This window comes from Podarcis bocagei (assembly GCF_964188305.1).
Source record: "Podarcis bocagei genome assembly, chromosome: 12".
Taxonomy (NCBI): Eukaryota; Metazoa; Chordata; class Lepidosauria; order Squamata; family Lacertidae; genus Podarcis; species Podarcis bocagei.
This window is the reverse complement of record NC_138137.1, coordinates 48109554-48133075: the sequence shown is the minus strand read 5'-3', so window position 1 is coordinate 48133075 and position 23522 is coordinate 48109554. Positions and strand designations below refer to the sequence as shown.

The 23522-nt window shown below is 40.9% G+C and overlaps 1 protein-coding gene across 1 annotated transcript in view; it reads right to left on the bottom strand.

Moving 5' to 3' along the window:
* Positions 1-23522, bottom strand: part of PTPRN2 (protein tyrosine phosphatase receptor type N2) — a 630954-nt gene that overhangs the window by 424223 nt on the left and 183209 nt on the right. Inside the window, exons 4-6 of the mRNA XM_081163514.1 lie at positions 22569-22686; positions 16316-16478; positions 6365-6818 (exon numbers count right to left, since the gene is read on the bottom strand). Coding sequence (XP_081019640.1) covers positions 6365-6818; positions 16316-16478; positions 22569-22686 — 735 coding nt within the window. The remainder of the gene's footprint in view (positions 1-6364; positions 6819-16315; positions 16479-22568; positions 22687-23522) is intronic.

Genomic DNA, 23522 nt, shown 5'->3' with positions numbered 1-23522 from the left:
GATGTGGAGGAATGTGGGAGGCACCAGCCAAGGAACCCCCAGGGGAAGAAGGCTCAGAGCCAGGGGATTGGTGGTGGGACAACGATGAGTTATCAGAGGGGGAAGGAGCAGACAGGGAGGAGAAGGTGACAGAAGCAGAAGAGGTAACAGGGTTTAGTGAACAGGAAGAAGCTGCAGCAGAGCACAGTTCAGACTCTGAGCAGAATCCAGGGAGTCTCGCTCTCCTGCTGTGACCAGCTCCCCTCCCTTCTGGTCTCCTAGAACACACAGAGAAATGAAACAGGAAGAGTAGAGGGTTGTTGTGCACAAGCGAAGCCTGAGACTGCGTGGGAAAGACCCTGGAAAGGAGGAGTCCTACTGCAACTGCTTCATCATGGTAAGACCTCCTGGAAACCACTAGGCTGAGTTGTGGTTTGTTTCCCTGAATAAAGAGTTAACTTCACCGACCTCGGGTGCATTATTGCTTTGTTGCCGACCTACGCCTGACTCCGAGCCCTGACAAAACTTCCTATAATTTCAGTTTAAGCCCTACAGTTTGCAGCCACCAACATGCTTGCCCCGATTATATTTGAAGTCATATTGCTGCTGCCAACAGAATTCGCACAGATATTCCAGTTGCTGCTCACTGTGGTACTTGCTAAACAACCATTCAGAATTAACCGAGCTACTCACTACCAGATAGCCAACTGCTTGGTGGGGCTGACCTGTCTTGTATATGCAGGCTCCTGCCTGCCTGGAAATGACAGTTATTTTTTGTTGCTGAAATATAATTTAATATCTAATGATGTATCCATGCTAATTTACATTTATAATAATAATTTATATTTTTATGACCTAATCTTCATCAATATCAGGAAATAAATATGCCATTGGCTTGTCTTTTAACACAAGCACGCTGATCTCATTTGTTTATGCTACAATACAAAATGTAAATAAATGTTTTCTGAACTATATTGGATCTTCTGTCTGTTCAAATGAGAGTTCTAGCTGTGTTTTGTTCTGATGTATGTCAGATGTGGACAGAGTAAAGGAAATGAGTTTATCAATGACCCCCAAAGAACATAAATGGAAGATGACATCTGAGGCAAGATGAGAAAAAGCAGAGATTTCTACAAAGAAAATCAAACAACAGACTTCTAAATGTGTTATTAACAGATGTTTTCAAAGGAGAGAATATTAAAAGATATTGGAGATGAAAAATACATAAAGTAAACAAAAGTAAGTGGAGGAATCTGAAAAGAGATAGCCAACAGTGCCAAAATATAGGTAATAGACTGAGAACATTTTTGCCCAGTCCAGAATGAAAAGCAACCCATTGTTTCTTGTTACATAAATAAGTCTGCATGAGGTTGGGGTGGTCACTAACTCCCCTCCCCTCTTCTTTTGTGAAATGAGAAGACCGCACACAAATTATTTTAAAAAGCATATCCACTTCCACTTTTGAACTTTAAAAAAAATAATCTTTAAAATTGTTGTTTTTCATTGGTTTATTCTTTTTGTAAACCACTTGGAGGTTTCGGGGGGGGGGGTTACAATCAAGCAGTATATAAATATTAAAAAAGGTAAAGGGACCCCTGACCATTAGGTCCAGTCGTGGCCGACTCTGGGGTTGCAGCGCTCATCTCGCTTTATTGGCTGAGGGAGCCGATGTATAGCTTCCAGGTCATGTGGCCAGCATGACTAAGCCGCTTCTGGCAAACCAGAGCAGCGCACGGAAACGCCGTTTACCTTCCCGCCAGAGCGGTACCTATTTATCTACTTGCACTTTTGGCGGCTTAGTCATGCTGGCCACATGACCTGGAAAAACTGTCTGCGGACAAACGTTGGTTCCCTCAGCCAGTAAAGCGAGATGAGCACTGCAACCCCAGAGTCATCTGCGACTGGATTTAACTGATAGGGGTACCTTTATCTTTACCTTTTATTCTGTAATAATAATGTTACTATTTATACCTTGCCCATCTGACTGAGTTGCCCCAGCCACTCTGGGTGGCTTCCAACACATATAAAAACACAATAAAACATTAAACATTTTTTAATATAAAAAAATCTTCCCTATACAGATGGCTTGGGGATCGGATAACTCCATACTTTTCAACATTTCTCCAATGAAAATATGGACATCCTACCATAGCTTCCAGCATTACTCCGATTAAAATAGGGACATCCTAATAGAAAACGCCCTCCCATCAGAATGTCAAGCAGAACTACACAACTTTTAGAAGACATCTGAAGGCAGTCCTGTATATATGTGCTGGAAGCCGCCCAGAGTACCTGGGGAAACCCAGCTAGATGGCTGGGGTATTATTATTATTATTATTATTATTATTATTATTATTATTATCACCAGGTGCTCCCTCCAATGAGAAGCTACCACAATGGCACAGAGATTATGTCCTGAGGACCAGAGATCCCAGTTTGAGATCCTTAGATATTTACATAGCCTATTTTAAACTCCTATAGCGTACAATTGAACAGGTCAATTATAAGCTCAGTATAAAGCACCATGTAAGTTTAATATTGCTGTCTGGTGGGCTTTCCCCTCCCTCCCTGCAAATTGGGATCAATCCAGCGAAAACCTAGATTGCTGAATAAAAAAACCCTGTTGATAAAACCTTTCCATTTCAGTTTCATTTGTTTTCAACTCATTTTCTTTTCTTTCATTCTATCATGTCTTATCTCCCTAGTTCCCTTCCCTAGGTTTCACAGTCTATAGGAAAGCACAGTCGTAATCTCAAGCAAAATGAAAATAAGGGGGAAAGAAATTCAACAGGAGAAAATGAATGGCCAGCAGCCCCACTCCAGAGTCCACTGAAAGACATTTGGCAGATCTTTCTGGTTCATTAAATAAAGCAAAGATAGAGAAATGGTCTGCATTCTGTGAAGTGTGTTGTTTCTCACACTGGGCAGTCACTAGGATGCTAGGAATACCTCCTGAAGATAAGCTTCTTGTTAGAGGAGACTGACATCTTAAGGAAAACTAAGCCGAAAATACGAAGCATTGCTACTGCCCGACAACCACTGAAGATAGAAGCCAAGAGCAATCACAGGCACAATTTGAAAAATATGGCATGAGCATATTGGAAGATTCATTAGAAAATGTTTGACTGTTGGCAACAAGCTAAGAAAACGCTTGATTTGTGAACAGATATTAAAGAGAAAGAAACTATTTGGAGGGTGGGAATGCCTTTCTTCAATGGTCAACATTGTCCCTAAACATGTTGCTCTGCAATGTTATGCCTGCGGAGGCCAAACTGTTAAAATCCAATGCATTTTGCAGCATATTGTTCCCTGTACGTTTTAAGTATTTCTTCTCTGCAGATTCCTGCTAAGAAAGGTGAAACAGGGCAGTGCATGATAATGAAATCAGCATGGACCTAGTTTGCTCTAGCAGCAGTCCTATTCCAGATACGTGCAAGGCCACCTGGACTTGCATTTACATTAAAATTTGTTTTTTGAAACCTATTATCAGGCAGCTGCCTCACCATGAACCCTTTCACTTCGGGCATGTACACCCTGGGCTCTCTTCTGTCTAAATAGCAACACTTCAATAGTGTATGGGATTTGGGAGCAAAAGAAAAACACGAAGGAGAAGACTGTGAGAAACAATATGTAAAAAACACAGTATGTATAATGCTTCAGGCTTCTACGAAGGGAAGATCCTGGCCAATGGTCAGCAATGATGGGAGCTGTCATCCAAAACACCTGGAGAGAACCAGGTCGGCAAAGGTTGCTCTACACACCAACATTACCTACCCTCCATTAATAGAAAACTCCACCTAACCCTGCATATACCTCCCCAGGAGGGCTGTCAATGATTAAACCATATTTTTTGCTCTGTAAGACGCACCCGACCATAAGACGCCACTAGTTTTTAGAGGAGGAAAACAAGAAAAGCCAGCAAGAGCCGCAGACACGCGCACTTGGCGCGGCTCTTTAAAGATAGAGTGGCTCTTGCTGGCTTTTCCAGGAGGTGGGAGAAGGGACTGATGAGCTGCCCTCCGTCCCTTCTCCCACAAGCTGCGCAGCTCTCCCTCTTGCTGTGCTGGCTTCAGTGATAGCTGCATAGCCTGCATTCGCTCCATAAGACGCACACACTTCCCCCCTTACTTTTTAGGAGGAAAAAAGTACGTCTTATGGAGTGAAAAATACGGTACCTATTGTGATGTTGCAGACTCTGCCAAATTAAATTCACAAGAGCACAGACACTGCTACCCACAAACACATGGTCCCAATTCCAAGGCCCCCACCCCACCCTTAGCATAGTGGGGTCCCTGCTTTCACCTCCCAGCGCTCCCGTTGGCCGTTGTCACACAACAAACCTTTTGTTTTGCCCACCCAGCAGCAAATGATGAGTGCCTGCAGCACTCCTACCACCAGCTGCTTCACATCACAACTTGCAGCCACAGCTGCTGAGCTGCGCATGAACACTGGCCTGTTGCAGCTGAGGAGCAGGAGGAGGAAGCAGCCACTTGGGCAGCTGCTACCACTACACATAGTCCTCCCCGTTCTGCTTATTGCTGCTGTGTCTTCATCGTGCCTGTCTGCAACTCTTCACATGCAGAGAACATCACAAAGCCACAGGGAGGCGAGCCAGCTTCCCATAGGAGTTAACGTAAGAGAAATAAGAACATAAAAGAGCCTGCTGGATCAGGCCAATGGCCCATCTAGACTAACATCTTGTTCTCACAGTGGCCAACCAGATGCCTGTAGGAATCTCCCCCACTGTGGTTTCCAGCAACTGGTATTCAGAAGCATTACTGGTTCTGGCCATGGGGGGTAAGAGAATAGTCATCATGGCTAACAGCCATTGCCAGCCTTACCCTCCCTGAATTTGTCCAGTCGTCTTTTAAAACCATCCAAGTTGGGAACCATCATAGCTTCCTAATGAGACCGGGTACCATTGTTTAACTATGTGCTGCCCGAAGAGTTGGTTGCACTTCTGCAGCTCCTGTTCAATCTCTCCAGCATCAGCAACAAACCCTGTTTATCAAGGTTGGAAAACTGTGCATGCTTTGCTGTAGTGTAACAGGAGTGGAATGTAGCAGTCAAATCATGGAGAGGGCAGCAGGGGGTGCCTGCTTTCCTGGATTTGTGGGTGTGCATTGCTCTCTCTAGAGGGACGTGGGTGGCACTGTGGGTTAAACCACAGAGCCTAGGACGTGCCGATCAGAAGGTCGGCGGTTCGAATCCCCGCGACGGGGTGAGCTCCCGTTGCTCAGTCCCTGCTCCTGCCAGCCTAGCAGTTCGAAAGCACCTCAAAGTGCAAGTAGATAAATAGGTACTGCTCCAACAGGAAGGTGAATGGTGTTTCCATGTGCTGCTCTGGTTCACCAGAAGCAGCTTAGTCATGCTGGCCACATGACCCGGAAGCTGTACGCCGGCTCCCTTGGCCAATAAAGCGTGATGAGCGCCGCAACCCCAGAGTCGGTCACAACTGGACCTAATGGTCAGGGGTCCCTTTACCTTTACCTGTTGCTCTCTAGTCTACTGAATGCCCCATTACATTTTTATCTTGGGTCTCCTAGTCTGGAACTTTAAGCACTACACCATGTGGAGTAGTGGGGGTAGGAGGCAGCCCCCCTTTTTTGCTTGCAATATACTGAATAGGTGGTGGTGGTGGCATATTCTACAGGTACTTCCTTGATGACAAAAGTGGGGCTACTCCCCAAATGAAGCTGCAAAAGGGAAATTAAGCCAGATCTTGTGATGAGGATACTCAAAATTCATACTGCATACTTCACAGTTATAAAGTATTAATGTTACACTTAAAGAGGGGGAATGTAAGCCTGGGTCCTAAAATTACCTAGAAGCACTGCTGCTCAAAAGCTTGCAGGTATCTTAATAACTTCAGATTATTCTTCCTTTGACTACAACAATATATTTCAATTTTTATTTTTATTTTTATTTTCAGGTAATTTCACATTGACTTCTCTGCACAACCCTCACAGAACTTGCACGCATTGCAGCAGATTATGGGGAGTAATTTATTGCTTATAAAAGGTGCACTGTTCAGGCCTGAGCAGTCTGAACTGAATCACATGCTTCCCCTCCTCTGCAGCTGTGCATTGCATGGGACAATCAATGGTAGAGAGGGGACATGCCAAGACTGACCTTCTCATTGACAAATCCCTTGATAAACTTCTAAGGAATCCCGGTAGATGAAACTACTGGTCTAGAACAGGCATAGGCAAACTCGGCCCTCCAGATGTTTTGGGACTACAACTCCCATCATCCCTGACCACTGGTCCTGTTAACTAGGGATGATGGGAGCTGAAGTCCCAAAACATCTGGAGGGCCTAGTTTGAGGAAGCCTGGTCTAGAACAATAAGTGAGCACTCATACGAAGATGAAATGGATTCCTTACCATCTACTGGAGTTAAAGGGGCCTTCGTATTGCTCTGGACAGAACCAGGCACCAGTCCAGATCCAGGCCTCCTTATGAATGGTGGCCTCATCTCAATATCTCCTGGTTTCTCTTTCAACATTGTTCCATCAAGATGGTCAGCCTGAGGAAGCTTGAGCCGATTGGTATAGGGAGGAGACACTTTAGTCCTACTAACAGGAGAGCTCCCATCAAGATTTTTTGCCGCAACTTTCTGAGAGATATATGCATTTAATGCCGCCAACAGAGCTTTTCTGTCAAATCCGTCATCTGGCTTTAGTGGGAATTTATCTCTCTGTGGTTGGCTGAAGGTTCTCACTGGGATGTTCTCAGTATATTTTGAATGGGCTGCTGCTGAATGGGTTAATGCAGGAGCTTTTCCTTTGGAGTTCTGCACCATGTAGTTGATGATGGTGTCAGGTGGGACGTTATCAACCTAGAAGGAAAGGGAAAGTTGTATTAGAATCGGTCTTATGCTAACCCCTTCTAATTAGCCAACATGGGAACTCCATAAGAATACATAATGGTGTGTTTCCTGCTTTAACTTCATGTTTAAGCAGGGTGGGAGGTAGCCCACATTCCCTATGCAAATCAGGGCTGGATTCTGAATCATATATCAATTATGATGTACATTTACCTAGGTCTGTTTATTTTGTGCTGCCGCAAAGGGACACTTTGTTTATCTGTTTCTCCCTTATATAAGTTGCTATGATAGCATGGAAACCCTAGCATTGGAGGACCAATAATTTATCAACCCATGCTTCGGTTTCTGAGGTACACAGGGCATTTTCTGTATACCTCAAAACTGATATTTCTATTCACAAGAGCAGGATACTTGCCTTTAAAATATAATGAAACATGATTCTTAGATCTTTTATAAAGAGACAGGCTGTGCGCAAACGCACGTTTACATGCTATGCCTTAAACTCCCACTGCTGGATTGGGAAGCTGATGATTATTTGTTCCATTTATTTAACCCAAAACTACTTAGTTGTAATAAAACCCTTAAGCAGTTTACAAGAAATATTAAAATTATCATTTAAAACAGTTCTAAACAATTAAGTATTAAAAAAATAATTTTTATTAACAATAACAAAGATAATATCTCATCAACGCCCACACGTCCTGATAAGCTTGCCTAAACAAAAATGATTTAAGCAGGTGCCGAGAAGAGAGACTCCTTGATGTAAATAGATAGGGAGTTCCAAAAATACAGGTGCTGCTGCTCTAAAAGATCCATTTCTCACAACTGCGGGGTATTATCCAGCACCTGTAGCAGTACCAGTTCTGCAGATTGGAGCATTCAAGTGAGCAAACACGGGATAGGGAGATCCAACAAGTACACACAACAGTCGAAGCTGTTTCTGGGGTGTGGACACTGTCACATGCTGCCAGGGACTGGACAGAGGAGGAATGGTGGCGACCGCCTCCTCCCAGCCTGAACCTTGCAGAGAAGAGGAAGACAGTATAGATTTACAATAGTGGTTTGCGGGAGGTCACAGCTCAGAGGCAGATGAGGGGCAAAGTTGGGAGATAATGGGAGACACATCATCACTAGAGGTCAAAGAGCTCGAAGACAAATGGCCCTAAGCAGCCACCATAAGGTGGGTGGGGCTGTTGACAACTGAGGAGAGAAGGGGGTGTGCCTGGAGATTACTCAGAGCAATGCCATTACTCCAAGAGGCTTCAGTAAAAGACATTGGTAAGAACTTGTCTATTCCTGGCAGTCTACATGCTGGCAGCTTCTAGGAGACTTCACCCCCAGAGATGCACTCCATTATCTCTTGAGACAGATGGATGCCAATGACAAGACAACTTTAGTTACAATCTACATCCACCCTGCAATTTGAGAAATGCTGAATTTTGATGAATTCCCCCCACCTCCCAAACACCCCAGCTTCAATTTAATAAGCCTTATGGAGACATCTGCGCCCCCTTCCCTGCCCACTGGTATGGAGAGACAGCAGGTGACTTGGAAACACACCCGATCTTGATGTGTTTGATCAGACCTACAATGATGTGCAAATGCAATTTGAAACACAGTGGGCGGAAATGACCTTGCTGCATTTTAAGCCGATAATGTGTACACAGCCACACTTGCAGAGGAATCGAACGCCCGTGGGATGCCACGAAAGTGAACAGGAGGAAGACTGGTCCTCATCTCAGTTATGCAGTGCAATGCTTCATGATTGTCCCCCTGCACCAGTGCTAGGAACCTTATGCCAAAGAATATTTCTATGCCTTATTATACTGAGCAAGTTGCTGGGGAATTGGCATTCATGCAAAGCATCCTTTGAGCTATTATTATGATAATGATAAACCATAAATGGCTTAAGATAATAACCTATTCTTCTCAAGCCCTTTAAGATTCATAACTCCTTTATCTGTATTCACAATTGTTGTTCAACAATTGGATGTTACTGTATGTCCATAAAATAAGGGAGAAATAAACTGAATTGCAAGGTGCTACTTATGCTGTACATTGAATTTGAGCAAAGTGATGTGGAAATCGCAAAGACAAAGAGGCATTCATATGTTGCTGTTTTTTTTACAAATGCAAAATAGTTCTTGAAGTCTAAAGAACAGAGGTCGCCCAAGGAGCAACACAGAGAGTTGCACATACACAACTAAAGCTTTCCCTCCCAGGCCCATGAAACTCCATGCTCCCCCACCTAGGCTCCTGAAAGTCAGAGACCCTCTATAATGCCTGGCTGTGGGGAAAGGAAAATCACTGTCCTCTCTACCTGTAAGCAGTCTTTGGACGTCAACACTGTACTCTGAAAACACAACCAAATTCAAACAGCCAACAAAAGTAATAAAGACCCTTTCCTTTATACAAACCTTACGAGACAGTTTGCAAAAAGTTTGACCTGGATAATCAAGGGTGGCTTTTTTTAAAAAATAAACACACAGCTACTCGAAAAGTGCCTGAACACTCAAATATTGAAGAGGATTTGCGATTTCCCTGAGTCTCCTGTAAACAAACAAGCCCATCAAGAAGAAGAACACAGACACTTCAAGCAGCCTTATACAAATTGGGTACAAGTGTCAATCGCAGGCTAAGCTGGTATCAGGAGAGGACCAGCAGTCTCTCAGCAGCTTGACAGGTCACAACACTGGCAGACTGGGATGCTCTTTGGAAATTCCTAATTAAAAATATGGCATCAACAGCAAGTAAGCCTACTTTGAAAGCACCCTCATTTCTGACAACAAATGTAAAGTCAAAGAGAGAAAAAGACTAGAGCCATATACAGCCTGAAGTTCCAGTATTAACGTTAAAACCATCTTTGACCGTGATTCACTATGGATGTAGACCTGCATTGCCCTGTTCTTTGGCATCTTTGTGGTGAATTGTCTCTGTACTTTCCATTGGAAAACAAGAGAGGAAAGTTAATTCTATGTTATACTGGAAGTGCCGGGATGGATTGCACTGGATTGTATCCCTTGACGAAAGCTTGCCAGGTCTGATTTTAGTAAAGAACTTTAGACCAGGAGATTAAATCCAACGCAGTCCTTCTTGGTACTTCTCACCCTTGTTTCATAGCAAGCTTCTACAATCGTCAGGTGGGGGAGAAATTCCTAGCAATAAATGGAACGCAATAGGTCAGGATATGTATGCACAACAGAAAGGTTGTTGTTGTTGTTTAGTCGTGTCCGACTCTTCATGACCCCATAGACCAGAGCACGCCAGGCACTCCTGTGTTCCACTGCCTCCCGCAGTTTGGTCAAACTCATGCTGGTAGCTTCGAAGACACTATCCAACCATCTTGTTCTTTGTCGTCCCCTTCTCCTTGTGCCCTCCATCTTTCCCAACATCAGGGTCTTTTCCAGGCAGTCTTCTCTTCTCATGAGGTGGCCAAAGTATTGGAGCCTCAGCTTCATGATCTGTCCTTCCAGTGAGCACTCAGGGCTGATTTCCTTAAGAATGGATAGGTTTGATCTTCTTGCAGTCCATGGGACTCTCAAGAGTCTCCTCCAGCACCATAATTCAAAAGCATCAATTCTTCGGCGATCAGCCTTCTTTATGGTCCAGCTCTCAGTACAAACTGAAAACCCAGTTAAGACTTAGCACAGGTAAATAATGTAGTGGCAGAATTATGTGATCTTAGAAAAGAGCAATCCCAAGTCACACAACTACTATATTAAATAGCACCAGCATAATTTATTCCATTTTCTGTGAAGAGGAGGATGAGGGAGACCCACTGCATGGAACTTAGCTCTTCCTAATGTATGTTTTTAATCAAAGAATTAAGATCGTTTGTGCTACCGCCATTTTATCTGGTCTTTTTATTCTTGCCGAGTACCTCTGGACACTACTAACCTGCCTCATTTAAAAGTAAAATGAGTTTCACAGGGTAATCCCACAGCAGAATATCTTATTTATTTATTTTTGCAAATCTAATTGCTATTAATGACAGGGATTTGTAAATTCACTTTGCTGGCAAAATTAGCTGTATGGCACAGGAAATAGCTAGCAAGGGATAAGAGGGCAAAGAAAGAGAGAGCTGGAGGGGGCAGGCTGGGAAAAGCAACAACATGAACATGCATCAAATGAGGTTTGATATTTGAGCCAGAGAGTAATTACATCTGACAACAGTTGGAAAAATGTGGAATAGGCTTTATCACATTGGAACTACTCCATATGTGACTTGTGACTCCAAGCTATACTTGCCTGTTAAATAGTCATGACTTTGCTCAAATACAATTGATTTCAATGGGAACTAAGTGTGCCTAAATGGGTAGCTACCCTGGGGCTGCTTAGCTAGGTGGAGCCACCATCTAATCCAAATATCTTCTGGCTCTTGCCACTAAGGAGGTAAGATGGGAGCGCAATTTCTCCTCCTCCTCCTCCTCCTCCTTCCTCCTGTACCAGCTCCAGGCTGGCACAGCAGAAGGGCCTGAACAAGCCCCCTCAACAACAAATGACCCAGCTTAGGATCCAGGAGATCCTTGGCTCTCCTTGCTCTGCCCCTGAAAAATCCCATTTTGGAACCCTGTGCTTGCTACAGTGGGAATGCCACTGTCAATAGCTCCATAGCAGCTTCTGCAACAGTGGAACCACCTGCTAGCGGAGTCTGGTGAAGGGACATCTCTGCCATATGCCATCGCCCGCTCCTTGAGCAATTAGGGAGTTAAGATTGCTTCAGACCAGGCATGGGCAAACTCAGCCCTCCAGATGTTTTGGGACTACAACTCCCATCATCCCTAGCTAACAGGACCAGCGGTCAGGGATGATGGGAATTGTAGTCCCAAAACATCTGGAGGGCTGAGTTTGCTCATGCCTGCTCCAGACCATTGGTTCTTCTTAAAATAATGGCAAGCTTTGCTAGTGCATGACACATCAGCCGTTCTGAAACTAAGTCGATCTGGATGGGGTCAATGCCAAACGGTAGGCTGTCCAAGAATCCCATGCATGTCACCTTGAGTTCCATGATGGAATAAAAAGTGATATGTGAATATAAAATAAAAGATGCATTGCTCAGGTGAAGGAACTACTGTTTTATCAGATTTTGTCACGGTCTTAAGATTTTTTAAAACTATTTGTTAACTTTGAGTCATCCCTGTCTTTGCAGAGGATGAGCTTTAAAAAATTTTGTTCTAAAGAACAGTTCACTTGACCCGTCGTGGATGGTGCAGGTGACCTAGATAATACAGGATGAACAATAAAAAAGAAAATAAATTACTTTGAAACATGTACATTAACTTAAAGTCAGGTTGACTATGACACACTGCTCACTACGATTTACTTAAGTAACTGACCCTTCAGAAAGAAATGTCACAGAAGTGCACATTATTTTATCCTTTGAAGACTCTTAAAATATAAGACTAGCCACATCTAAGTGAGGAAAAATAGTTTTTCAGCAGCCGTCAAACAAAATTATGGTGCACTAGATAAAAACTGTTATTAACAATAGCTGAACTATTTGAAGGCTCCACAGACCACTCAAGATAACACAATCCCACCAAAAGTAACAATGATTACAAGGATAAGAATTCCTTGACATCGGAGGCTTCTCAGCGAAGGGGCATGTAGGCTCCAAGTCCAGCGTTCTCTGAGCATCCTTGGACAAGATGACATGAAAATCTGCTAGACATACCTTTACTTCAGGTTAAGAACTGGACATGAGAGAATATCAATTGCATTCCTGCATGTATCTTTATTTTACTGAACAGCTGCCACGATGACAAGAACTATACCTCGTACTGTTCATGACATGTTCTCCATATCCATAGATACACAGGGAAAAAATCCTGATTGTGTGAACTGGCCTAAACTAAATTTTAATTAAGATGATCTTCTATTCTCTCTAATTATTTCATGCAAGCTTCAGGGAACGCTGTAACATTAAACAACCAGCAGTCATATTGAGTGATGGCAAGAGGGAGATCATTAATATATCATGAAACCACCAGTGGCTTGGCAGAGAAGATGGATCATCGTAGTTAAGGATCTTACGTAACCTTTTCCTGTCTGAGATACGCTGAAGCTTTGAAATAGTTTCAACATCTACTTCAGAGGAAACCTGCATGAGGAAGGTTGTTAATTAAAACCCTCTAGTTAAAAGTGCCATGCTGCATATAGATGATCAAGCAAAAAAATTGGTCCAAAGACTCTCTTCAGATCAAAACTGGTAATAGTTTTGCCTGTGAAGCCTGACTGTGCAGTTGCCACTTGAATGGACAGACTGGAGGCTGAATAAACAGCCACTCTGCTGTAAAGTGCATCTTCTGCAAACTGCCTGCTCTATCATGTGTGTTATGGGAAGGAAACCTGGACAAACAAAAGCAGCTGGCTTTCTATGGAGTTTAGTATCTCAAGCTTCATTCTCGACTGGAAAGCCAAAATGCCCCCAAAAGTGTTAAGTTGTGAGTGAACATATCAGACGACACAGCGATTCTTCAAACAGCTCTTGTTTATTCGCAGGCCAGAACAGAACTGAACTGAAGGGTTCAGCCAGCCTGCTTATATAGAGCTCCACTAGAACGCAACAGTAACCATTTTCTGTAACTATCCAATCACTGAATGTCACTTTCAATTCCTTATTTGCATATGTGGACCTGAGTGAAAACTATCTACAATATCCCCCTGCTGGCCCAGGGTGAGAACTTCAGTACACAACACCCCTCCCCACCAAGATAAGGCGTTAGTTACAATTGTAATGGTTTCCTTATATACAGCACTACATGTAATGGTTCAATTAGGCACAAAAGCATATCGGTTACATTTCACCTACTTCCATTAGACTGACAGTATTTGCATATGTGGACCTGAGTGAAAACTATCTACAGTATCCCCCTGCTGGCCCAGGGTGAGAACTTCAGTACATAACAAAAAGCTTCCCCTGCTACTTTTATAACATCCTAGAATCTCTGCACCACTCAAGCTTCTCTGAATATCAAGGGCCATAAGTTACGCACTGAACTCTTACTCATTGCTGGCTCCTTCCTGGCCATACATACATTTTTTTTTACTGCAAAATATATTTGCTAAGTGAAATGTGCACAGTACCAAACTCTAGAGAGAGATTTTATATAGGACTTACATAATCACTACAGCAATGTTTCTCCATCATAGGCGGGGAGGGGTGTATGCAGTTCTCAGGTCTGTGTGTGTCAGCTTCCAAAAAATATGTACTATATATATATATGTTAGAATATTAAAATATAAAAATTTGATGTGTTATGTTGGGAACACAAGAAACGTATATGATCTTCATGTCATCACAGGTGCACAGAAGTTCAGCATTATAATATGAGGGGCATTGCATACCATATGCGCAGCAGTTCATCAAACACAGTGAAGTTAATCAATTGCTTATTTATTTGGGCTGTTCATTTCCAGTAATTCTGAGAACGTCAAACATCACATGTTACTGCTATTACATATCCAATAGTGCTCAGTTTAAGGCAGGGGATTTTTAGTGTGCAGTTGGATGCAAAATGTTCATTTGGGGGGACGACACTGTGCATTTGGTGGGGCGGAATTGGAAGAAAACTGGACACACTAGGGGTTTGTCTTTATTAACCACTTAAATGACAATGTCAGGCACTACGTCAGCAAATTAGATGAACTTAGTTGCCATTATGAAACTGCCCAAACAACATTAAAACACCTTGTTCTTTTTGGCCAGAACTTCCTTCATCTTTGGGCAAGTAACACTTGGTTACATCCTCCTAAACACCTTTAAAATACTCCTGGTTTTGCTCCTTAGGTCTCTCTCACTATTCAGCCGCAACCATTGCCTAGACAAAAGAACTGGTTTGGCAAGCTTGCTCTCATACTTTCTACCACAACAGATATAGGAACCCAAAAACTGGAAGGGGCTCAGGGTATCATGGAGTCTGACCTTCCCCAAAACCCACAACATGAATGCTCATTGCTCACTGTAGCATCAACCACTGAAATGTAGGTGTGAACAAACCACCACAGGTTAAACGCTATAGATGATGAAAAGAAAAAAGTATACGCTAGTCAATTTTTATTTTTATTTTACTTATCTGCAAGGTTATGAAAAATGGCACCCTACTGCCATCAAAATTCCTTTCAGTAGAATGTTGAAAAAGAACTTTTTGTCCAGCCATACCTATTAAGCAAATGATTATAATCCATGTCAGAGGGTGGGTTATGTTCAGTTCTTTTTCTGGGGAGGAAAGGGGGAGCTGCATAATTGCAAATTTCAGCCATTTATCACCTCTCAAGACCCTACTACTAATTTAGGCAGGTGGTATCCTGTAAAAATGTAAAGTAAGCCATTACAGTTGAACACCATCTAGAGAACTGCTGTTTGTTAATTAGGTGGCACTTTTAATCAGTGCCCTAAGCTAATACTTACCATACTTAGGCTTGCCATAGCACTTTGTCTTCGAAACACTTAACAAAATGTTATCACCGCTCCTCTACATACAGGGTAGCTGCTAAACAGTTATACACCAGAGGTGTCGAAGTTAGGTCAGGTAAGTAGGTCAGGGTCTTCTGATAGATGCCTGGGTGATTTGCAATAGATCAACAAAAGTTTCTGGCTGCTAATTGTTTAGCAACAACATGGCGACTTTTCCTACCTAAGGCTGCTAAAATGAAGAAATCTAAAAGGGATGGACTTTTATGTGAAATGATTGTGAGTTCAGTTCTGGTCTAGAAAACAAATTTCCAGACTCAGAATGTGCTCAGAGGCATCCTGTGTCAGGAACATGCCCCCCCCCGAGCACAGGATAGGAGTCAGACTCAAAAATTGAGCGAAGTGAATGAGGGACTGACTCTGCAAATGATAGCTGGCTGACAGAGTCAAGAAAGGGCAGCTCAACCCCCTTCCTGGGGAAGACTCTGTTAGCTCTCAAGAAGAGGAAGAGTTGGAAGGCAGCCAGAGCATTGCTAGGCAATCAGCAGATAAGCAGAGGTCTGAGACTGTGTCAAGTAGAAGTGGGGAGGGTGGAGGCCAGCCTCTCAGTCCCCGTTCTAGGAGACTGGATAAGATCAGAGGGCAATGGAAGGGCAAGAGGGGAAAGGTGGGAGTTTGGCGTCCTTCCTACTGTGGGAGGGACGAAGATTCAGACTGACCAACTATCATCAGTGCGAGCAGGCGAGAAGCTGTGCTCTGGATGTGTTTTTCTATAAATAAACGTACATAAAACTGCCGGAGAGTCCTTAATTCTTATCGGGGCTTGCTTGCCTGCCAGAGATCATTACAGCCTGTTCTTTAATTATAACCAGCAGTGGTCAGTCTGGTGGAGCAGAGCAATCATAGAAGGAGAATCAGTAACACTGTTTTGCATTAACCATTGGCCAGAAAACTAATGACTGCTGTGAGATTGCATACACCCCCCAGGCCAGCCTCCTAGGAAGAATATCACAAAAATGGCAAAGTCTAACAGCAAAGAAAAAGAAAAAGAAATGTTTGAAGGAAGAACAGGAGGAAACAACAACAACCACCGTACCTTAAGAGAGGCTTTGTTGCCCCTTATCTTTGAATATAAATTTGGAATTGCAGACTGGGAGAGAATGTCCAAATAGGCAAGGTATTGCTGAGGAGACTTGGCAAAGTTCACATCCTTTTCCAGACCTAAATTCCTGTTGCTTTCAGCTTTCTGCTTTGTGGACCTGCAAGTTGAAATAAAGTTAAACAACGTTACATTATAAAACGTGCAATGGACTCAGAAATTAACCTTTGAATATTAAATATATAGTCCCCAGCAACATATAACTAATACTTTTGAGAGGTGAAATACACTAGAATATTTTGAAATATCAATGTTTCAGTAAAAAGACACAAGCTCAATAAGATATATTCAGAAATAATAATAATAATAGGTTGGATCAAACTGGGTCCCTCTGCTGACAGAAAACTCTTTGATCCAAGAGAGATTTCCATGAACTGAAAGGAGAGCGTGATTTTCACAGATTCCTTTTTACTCTTCCAATCTGTTGCACCTCCCTCCATGCTGTTACAAGGGGTTCCCAACCCCCTTGAACAGATCTGGGAGGGGCACAGGGGCAGCCGAAGAAAAGTGGAATCAGCAAAAACTCCCTCTCTGCCTGTTCGCTAACAGAAGCTTCCACTGGATCAAAGGGCTGTGGAAGAACAAAACAAGCCCGTTGTTTTTATTTTTACTTAGTATTGGTATGGATGCCTGGGATGGAGGGATGGTTAACACTGTCCTTCAAAGATTAAAAACAAAGTCCCTCAACTATCTGGAGCATTCCAAAATTCCTGGTGGGAATTTGGCCTGGCCACCAAATTCTGCACCAGTTGAAGTTTCCAAACCATCTTCAGAGGCAACCCCACATATAATGCATTGCAGTAATCTAACCTAGAGGTTACCAGATCATAGATGACAGATAAAGTGAAAATGTGTACATTTATCCTGATCAAGTGTCACTTCCATTCAATCTTCTGTTGATCCCAATATGATTACATCTCTTTTGCACCATGATTGACAGGTTTCCCTTAATCAGCAACTAACTGAACAAGAGGGTCTTGACTTCCCAGAAAGAATTAAGAACAGGTTGAGCTAGAAGTGTTTCCATCACTTTTAATAGTAAGGCTTTGGGCCAAGTATAGGTTCTCTTTGGTCATAATAACCATTAACTTACCTTGTACAACGAAGGGAATGGGGGGTGGGGAATAAAAGGTCTTGCCTGTTTATAGATGCTGCCAAATAAAATCATATTTTGAAGGAATGTGCCATTCATGTGACTGTGATGTCATACGTTTAATAAATAACCCTGAATTGGAGGTGAAATCAAAAGGAACAACATCACAGGCACTTGACTATTACATGTCAGTTTCTCTGAGATAGCAATGAACATACTGTATTTTTTCCGTGTATAAGACTATATTTTTTCCTAAATTTTTGAAGTTTAAAATAAGAGGTCGTCTTATACATGGATAGTACATAGTGCATTTTCTTAATTTTGGGTTAAAAAAAATAGGGGTCGTCTTATACATGGGGGGGTCTTATTGACGCAAAAATACGGTAATTTTCTTTTTTTTTGCAAGTAAATTTTTATTCAGAATTTGTAAAAGAAAAAAGAAAAAAGGACAAACAAATACAAAAATAAACATTTTAACATAAATTATTCATCCTATTTTCATGCTATACAAAAAGTAAGCGTACAATCATACAAAAAAATAATATAAACATTAGGCTCTACTTAGCCTTTGACTTCCCTTCACCCTTTTGGTAAGTATCAAATAAATCCCGGGTTGCGTAATTAGTTTATTAAAGTTTATAATTATTAGCTGATAAAGTTTTTCTAATACCGCCAGTTCCTCCTATATATCCGTTCCAATATATTTCCAAAATTTACTCCAATTTTTTTGAAATTTCTGGTCGTCTTGGTCTCGTATTCTGCCTGTTAATCTATCTAGCTCGGCATAGTTAATCATTTTGACCTGCCAGTCACTTATGTTAGGTATAGTTTCTGTTTTCCAGTTTTGTGCCAGCATAATTCTTGCGGCTGTGGTGGCATAGAGAAATATTTTTTTATCTTCATTTTTTATTTCCTTACCCATAATTCCCAGCAAAAAGGCCTCGGGTCTTTTGGGAAAAGTATATTTAAAAACTTTTTTAAGTTCATTATAAATTGCTTCCCAAAAAACCTTCACCTTGTTGCATTGCCACCACATATGGTAGAGGTCTCCCTCCACTTCACCACATTTCCAGCATGTCTTATTTTCTGATCTATAGATTTTAGCCAATTTTGCCGGCGTAAGATACCATCTATAGAGCATTTTCCAAACATTTTCTCTCAAACTCGTACAGGCCGTAAATTTAATATCTCTATTCCACAATTTCAACCACTTTTCAAACTCAATGTTATAGCCGAAGTCAATTGCCCATTTAATCATTGCCTCTTTGACTTCCTCGTCTTTTGTATGCCATTCCAGTAATATGTCATATAATTTAGACAATGTTTTGTTTTTACCTTCTATTATTTCTATATTGAATTTTGATTTCTTGTCCTCAAAGCCCATTTTTCTTTTATCTTGCTTTAACATATCATTCACCTGATGATATTGTAGCCAACCGGTGAATTGATCCTTTATTTCCTCATACGGTTTAAGTTTAAGCCCTTGTTCTGATTTTCTTACCAAATCTTCGTAAGTGGCTGTCTTCCCTTCCATGTTGGTTTTTTTTATTGTTAAGACCTCTACCGGTGAGATCCACCATGGTGTTTTTCTTTCAAGAAGGTTCTTATTTCTTTCCCAGACCTGATATATTGGTCCCCTGAAAATATGATTTAAGAAAGCCCTGTGGACTTTCACCTTCTCATACCAGAGATATGCGTGCCACCCGTACCAATTATTGAAACCTTCTAAATCCAATAGGTCTCTGTTCTCCAGTTTTATCCAATCTTTTAGCCAAAGTAGGCACGCTGCTTCATAATATAGGCTCAAATCTGGGAGAGCAAAACCTCCTCTTTCCTTTTTATCAGTTAATATTTTCATTTTAATCCTTGGTCTTTTCCCCTGCCAGATGAATTTCATCAGGGTTCTCTGCCATTCTTTACATTGTTTTAAACCTTTAATAACTGGAAGAGTTTGAAATAAAAACAACATCCTCGGCAAAACATTCATTTTAACCACTGCTATCCTCCCTAAAAAGGAAAATTTCATCCTCCCCCATATTTCCAGATCTTTCTTTATTTTTTTCCATGTAACTTCATAATTATCTTTATATAGGTTTATGTTTTTTGCCGTGATCCACACACCCAAATATTTCACTTTTTTCACCACCATGATTTCCACTTTTTGTTCTAGATCTTTCGTTTCTTCCTTAGTTAGATTTTTAACCAGCATTTTAGTTTTATTCTTATTTACCTTAAAACCTGCCACCTCTCCAAATTCCTCAATTTTTTGTAATGCTTCTTTTACACTATCTTGTGGATCTTCCAAAGTCAGAACAATATCGTCGGCGAAGGCTTTGATTTTGAATTCCTTCTTTCCTACTCTAATTCCTTTCACTTCTGTTGCCTCCCTCAGTCTCTTATTAAGTACTTCCAAAATTATAATAAATAATAAGGGGGACAGGGGGCAACCTTGTCTGATCCCTTTATAAATGTTAAAATATTCTGTTGTATTATTATTTATCACCAGCTTTGCTTTCTGTTCTTTGTATATTGCTTCTATGCCTCTTCTAAATTTTTCGCCAATTCCCATCCTCTCCAAAACCTTCTTTAGGAAGTTCCAGGAAACATTGTCAAATGCCTTTTCGGCGTCTATGAAAACCAGTGCAGCTTTTCTGTCTATTTTCATGTCCAAGTATTCAATAATGTCAATCAAATTCCTTACATTATCCCGTAATTGTCTCCCTGGGAGAAATCCTGTTTGGTCACCATGAATTTTATTAATCAAGACCTTCTTTAATCTTTCCGCCATTATGTCTGCAAATAGCTTATAATCAATATTTAATAATGAGATTGGCCTATAGTTCTTTACTTCCATAGTGTCCACCTCTTTTTTAGGAATCAATGTAACATAGGCTTCCTTCCAGGTATTAGGTATCTTTCCTTCTCTCAATATATTGTTCATAACCTCTCCCAGCACTGGTGATATTTGGTTAATTAATATTTTATAATATTTGGCCGGAAGGCCGTCCGGTCCCGGCGCCTTCCCAGCTTTCATCTTTTTGATAGCCTTTTTTATCTCTTCCTGTGTTATTATCTCATCTAGTGCTGCTCTTTCATCTTCTACAATTTGTTCCAGATGGTGTTTTTGCAAAAATTGATCTATTTCTTGTTCTGTTTCCTCTCCTCTTTTATACAAATCCTTATAATATCTTTGGAATATTCTTTTTATTTCTTTTGGTTCTTCCATAATCATATCTCCTTCTTTTATTTTACTGATCGTACTCAACTTCTTCCTTTCTCTCAACTGCCACCCTAGATATTTCCCTATCTTATTTGCGGACTCAAAGTTCTTTTGATTCATCCTCTTAATTTTCCACTCTATCTCTTGGTTAATTATTGTAGCAAATTTAGCTTGTAATATTTTTAAGTTCTGTTTTAAACTCTCTTCACTAGGGTTAACAGTTAATTTTCTTTCATTTTCCATAATCTGTGTTAAAATCTGCTCTTTCTTTTTTTCCTTTTCTTTTCTTAATTGGCTATTTTTCAGAATCAAAAAACCCCTCATGACCGCTTTTCCTGCGTCCCACACCGTCTCTATGGAAGTTTCTCCATTTAAGTTCCACCTAAAGTATTCTTCAATTGTTTCTATAGCCTTATTTACTATCTTTTGATCATTAAATAAATATTCATTCATTCTCCATCTGGCTGTTTTAACCTCTCTACCTTTTAACTCCATGATCAGATAAAGTTCGAGGCCAAATTTCAGACTTAATTAAGTTCTGTACCAATTCCCTCGAGACCCAAATACTGTCTATCCTCCCCCAGCTCTGATTCGGATTTGAAAAAAAAGTGAATTGTTTTGCAGTAGGATTTTTAAATCTCCAAGCGTCCGTCAATCCCAAATTATTTACCATGTCAAAGAAAGATCGTGGTAATTTACCTTCTTTCCCATCTTGTCTTTTTGTTAATCTATCCGTATTCGGCATCACCACCCCATTAAAATCTCCCATCAATATCATTTTCTGATCCATCCATTCCGTTAGTATATTATCTAATTCCAAAAAGAAAGCTGATTTTTTCTCATTCGGGGCATATATTCCAACCACAACTATTTTTTCTCCATGAAACACCATCTGCACCACCACTACTCTCCCATGTTCATCTTTGTACAGTAATTGCGGGTCATATTTTTCCTTTATATAAATTACTACCCCTCTTTTCTTAACCTTGTCGGAGGTCACAAAGTCTAATCCCAATCTCTTATTACTTAATACCCTCTTGTGTTTTCCTATTACATGCGTTTCTTGAAGACAAATTAGATCCCAATTCTTTTTCAGCAATACATGCGCAATCTGATTCCTCTTATTTTTATTGTTCAAACCGTTCACATTCCAGCTTATTGTTTTTAAAGCCATCTATTAAACTATTCTAGCTAATTTAACTAGATTAAATAGAAACTACTGTTCCTTGCTTTCCTCCTCTTGTTCTTCCCCTTCTCCTGTTAAGCTCTCCTCTTTTTCTTCTTCTTCACTCCCTTCACCCTCCTCGTCTCTCTGTTGTTCCTCCCTTTCCGCCTCCCCTTCAACTTTTCCCAGGTCCTTCTCGTATCTCCTCGCAAATTTTTGGAGTTCAACACTGGTGCTTAATTTAAACCTTTTCCCCTTAAAGTAGAATGAAATGCCTTCAGGAAACTCCCATCTATACGGTAATTTTCTTGAACCAGTTGCTTACGTATAGCATGAAGCTTCTTTCCAGACCTGAGCAATCACTAATGGAGCAGCTACTAGATCTACAATTAACTGTTTACATATAAGATCTGCCCTAGCTTTATCAATAGCAGACAAAATACATAGTGAAGGATCCAGGATCACATTTTCACCTGTAAGTGTACAGATTTCTGTATTCACTTGTTTCCAAAATTCATGAACTTTGGTGCAACTCCACCACATGTGCCAATAGGATCTCTGCTTCCCACTGCCCCGCCAGTACAAGGGAGATCCTGAACTTGTAATGTGAGCCAAACATACCAGTTTTTTAAATAAATAAATAAATAAGATTTTCATCTCCCATAATCGAGAACATAAAACATTACGATACATAAAATGCCTGGGTATTTACCTCTGTGCATCAGGCTCTTCTGATGAGAATGCCTCAGGGTGCCAATCATGAATCTTATGGAGATATGAGACTTCACGGGCAATAACATGCTGTGTATAATCATCTTGCCAGGTAAAACCTGGAAAACAGTTGTGCAAAATACAGTTTTAGAAACTCAGTACTTTGACAGAGCAAAAACAAAACAAAACGGGACATCTCAATCTTGTGTTACGAAAGCAATTATAATGAACAGAAATTTCAACTTCTGCAAGATTTTTAACAAACTTTCTACTTGTTACAGCTGCAAATTTCCTTCCCCTGCAAAAATCACTGTGGTAATCAGACCTTTCTCGTTAAATACTGAAGCCTTTTAAAATGCTTTCTTCTAAGAAGACGGTGGGTGTTGCGATGAGATTTAAAAGGGAGATTAGTCTTAGAATTTTAGTGTTTCTTAGTCACTATGGACCTATACACCAGCTTTACTGTATAAACAGTATTTACTGCTTTGTTACAAAGAAGAGGTGTTTGACAATAAGTGAGTAAAAAATACAAGTCATGCCAAGTTTCAAAACTAAATTGTAGCATATAATGGAAAGTGGCTTTTCAAGGAGGACTACTATCTCACCAATCTCACAATATATTTTCCATAAACCTTTTCTGTGACCTGCTCAGGAAAAGGTAGGCACACCCAGGTATGAATAACACTGATCTAGTGCTAACTATTCTAATGGACAGTGGAATATTATATATGAAGACCAATTCATGTTTTATTTACACTCAACTGTTGCGACAGAGACCTTTAAACAAGGGCAAGGTGTCACGGTAAAAGCAAATTCCATGCAATTATGCATTAATTACATGCACTACTGATCACACAATAATTATACAACTCCAAGAATAATTGTTAGATTTGTAAATGTTATGATTAACACTTTTAATTTATGTAGGCTTACCACCTGGAGTTATATGTAATTA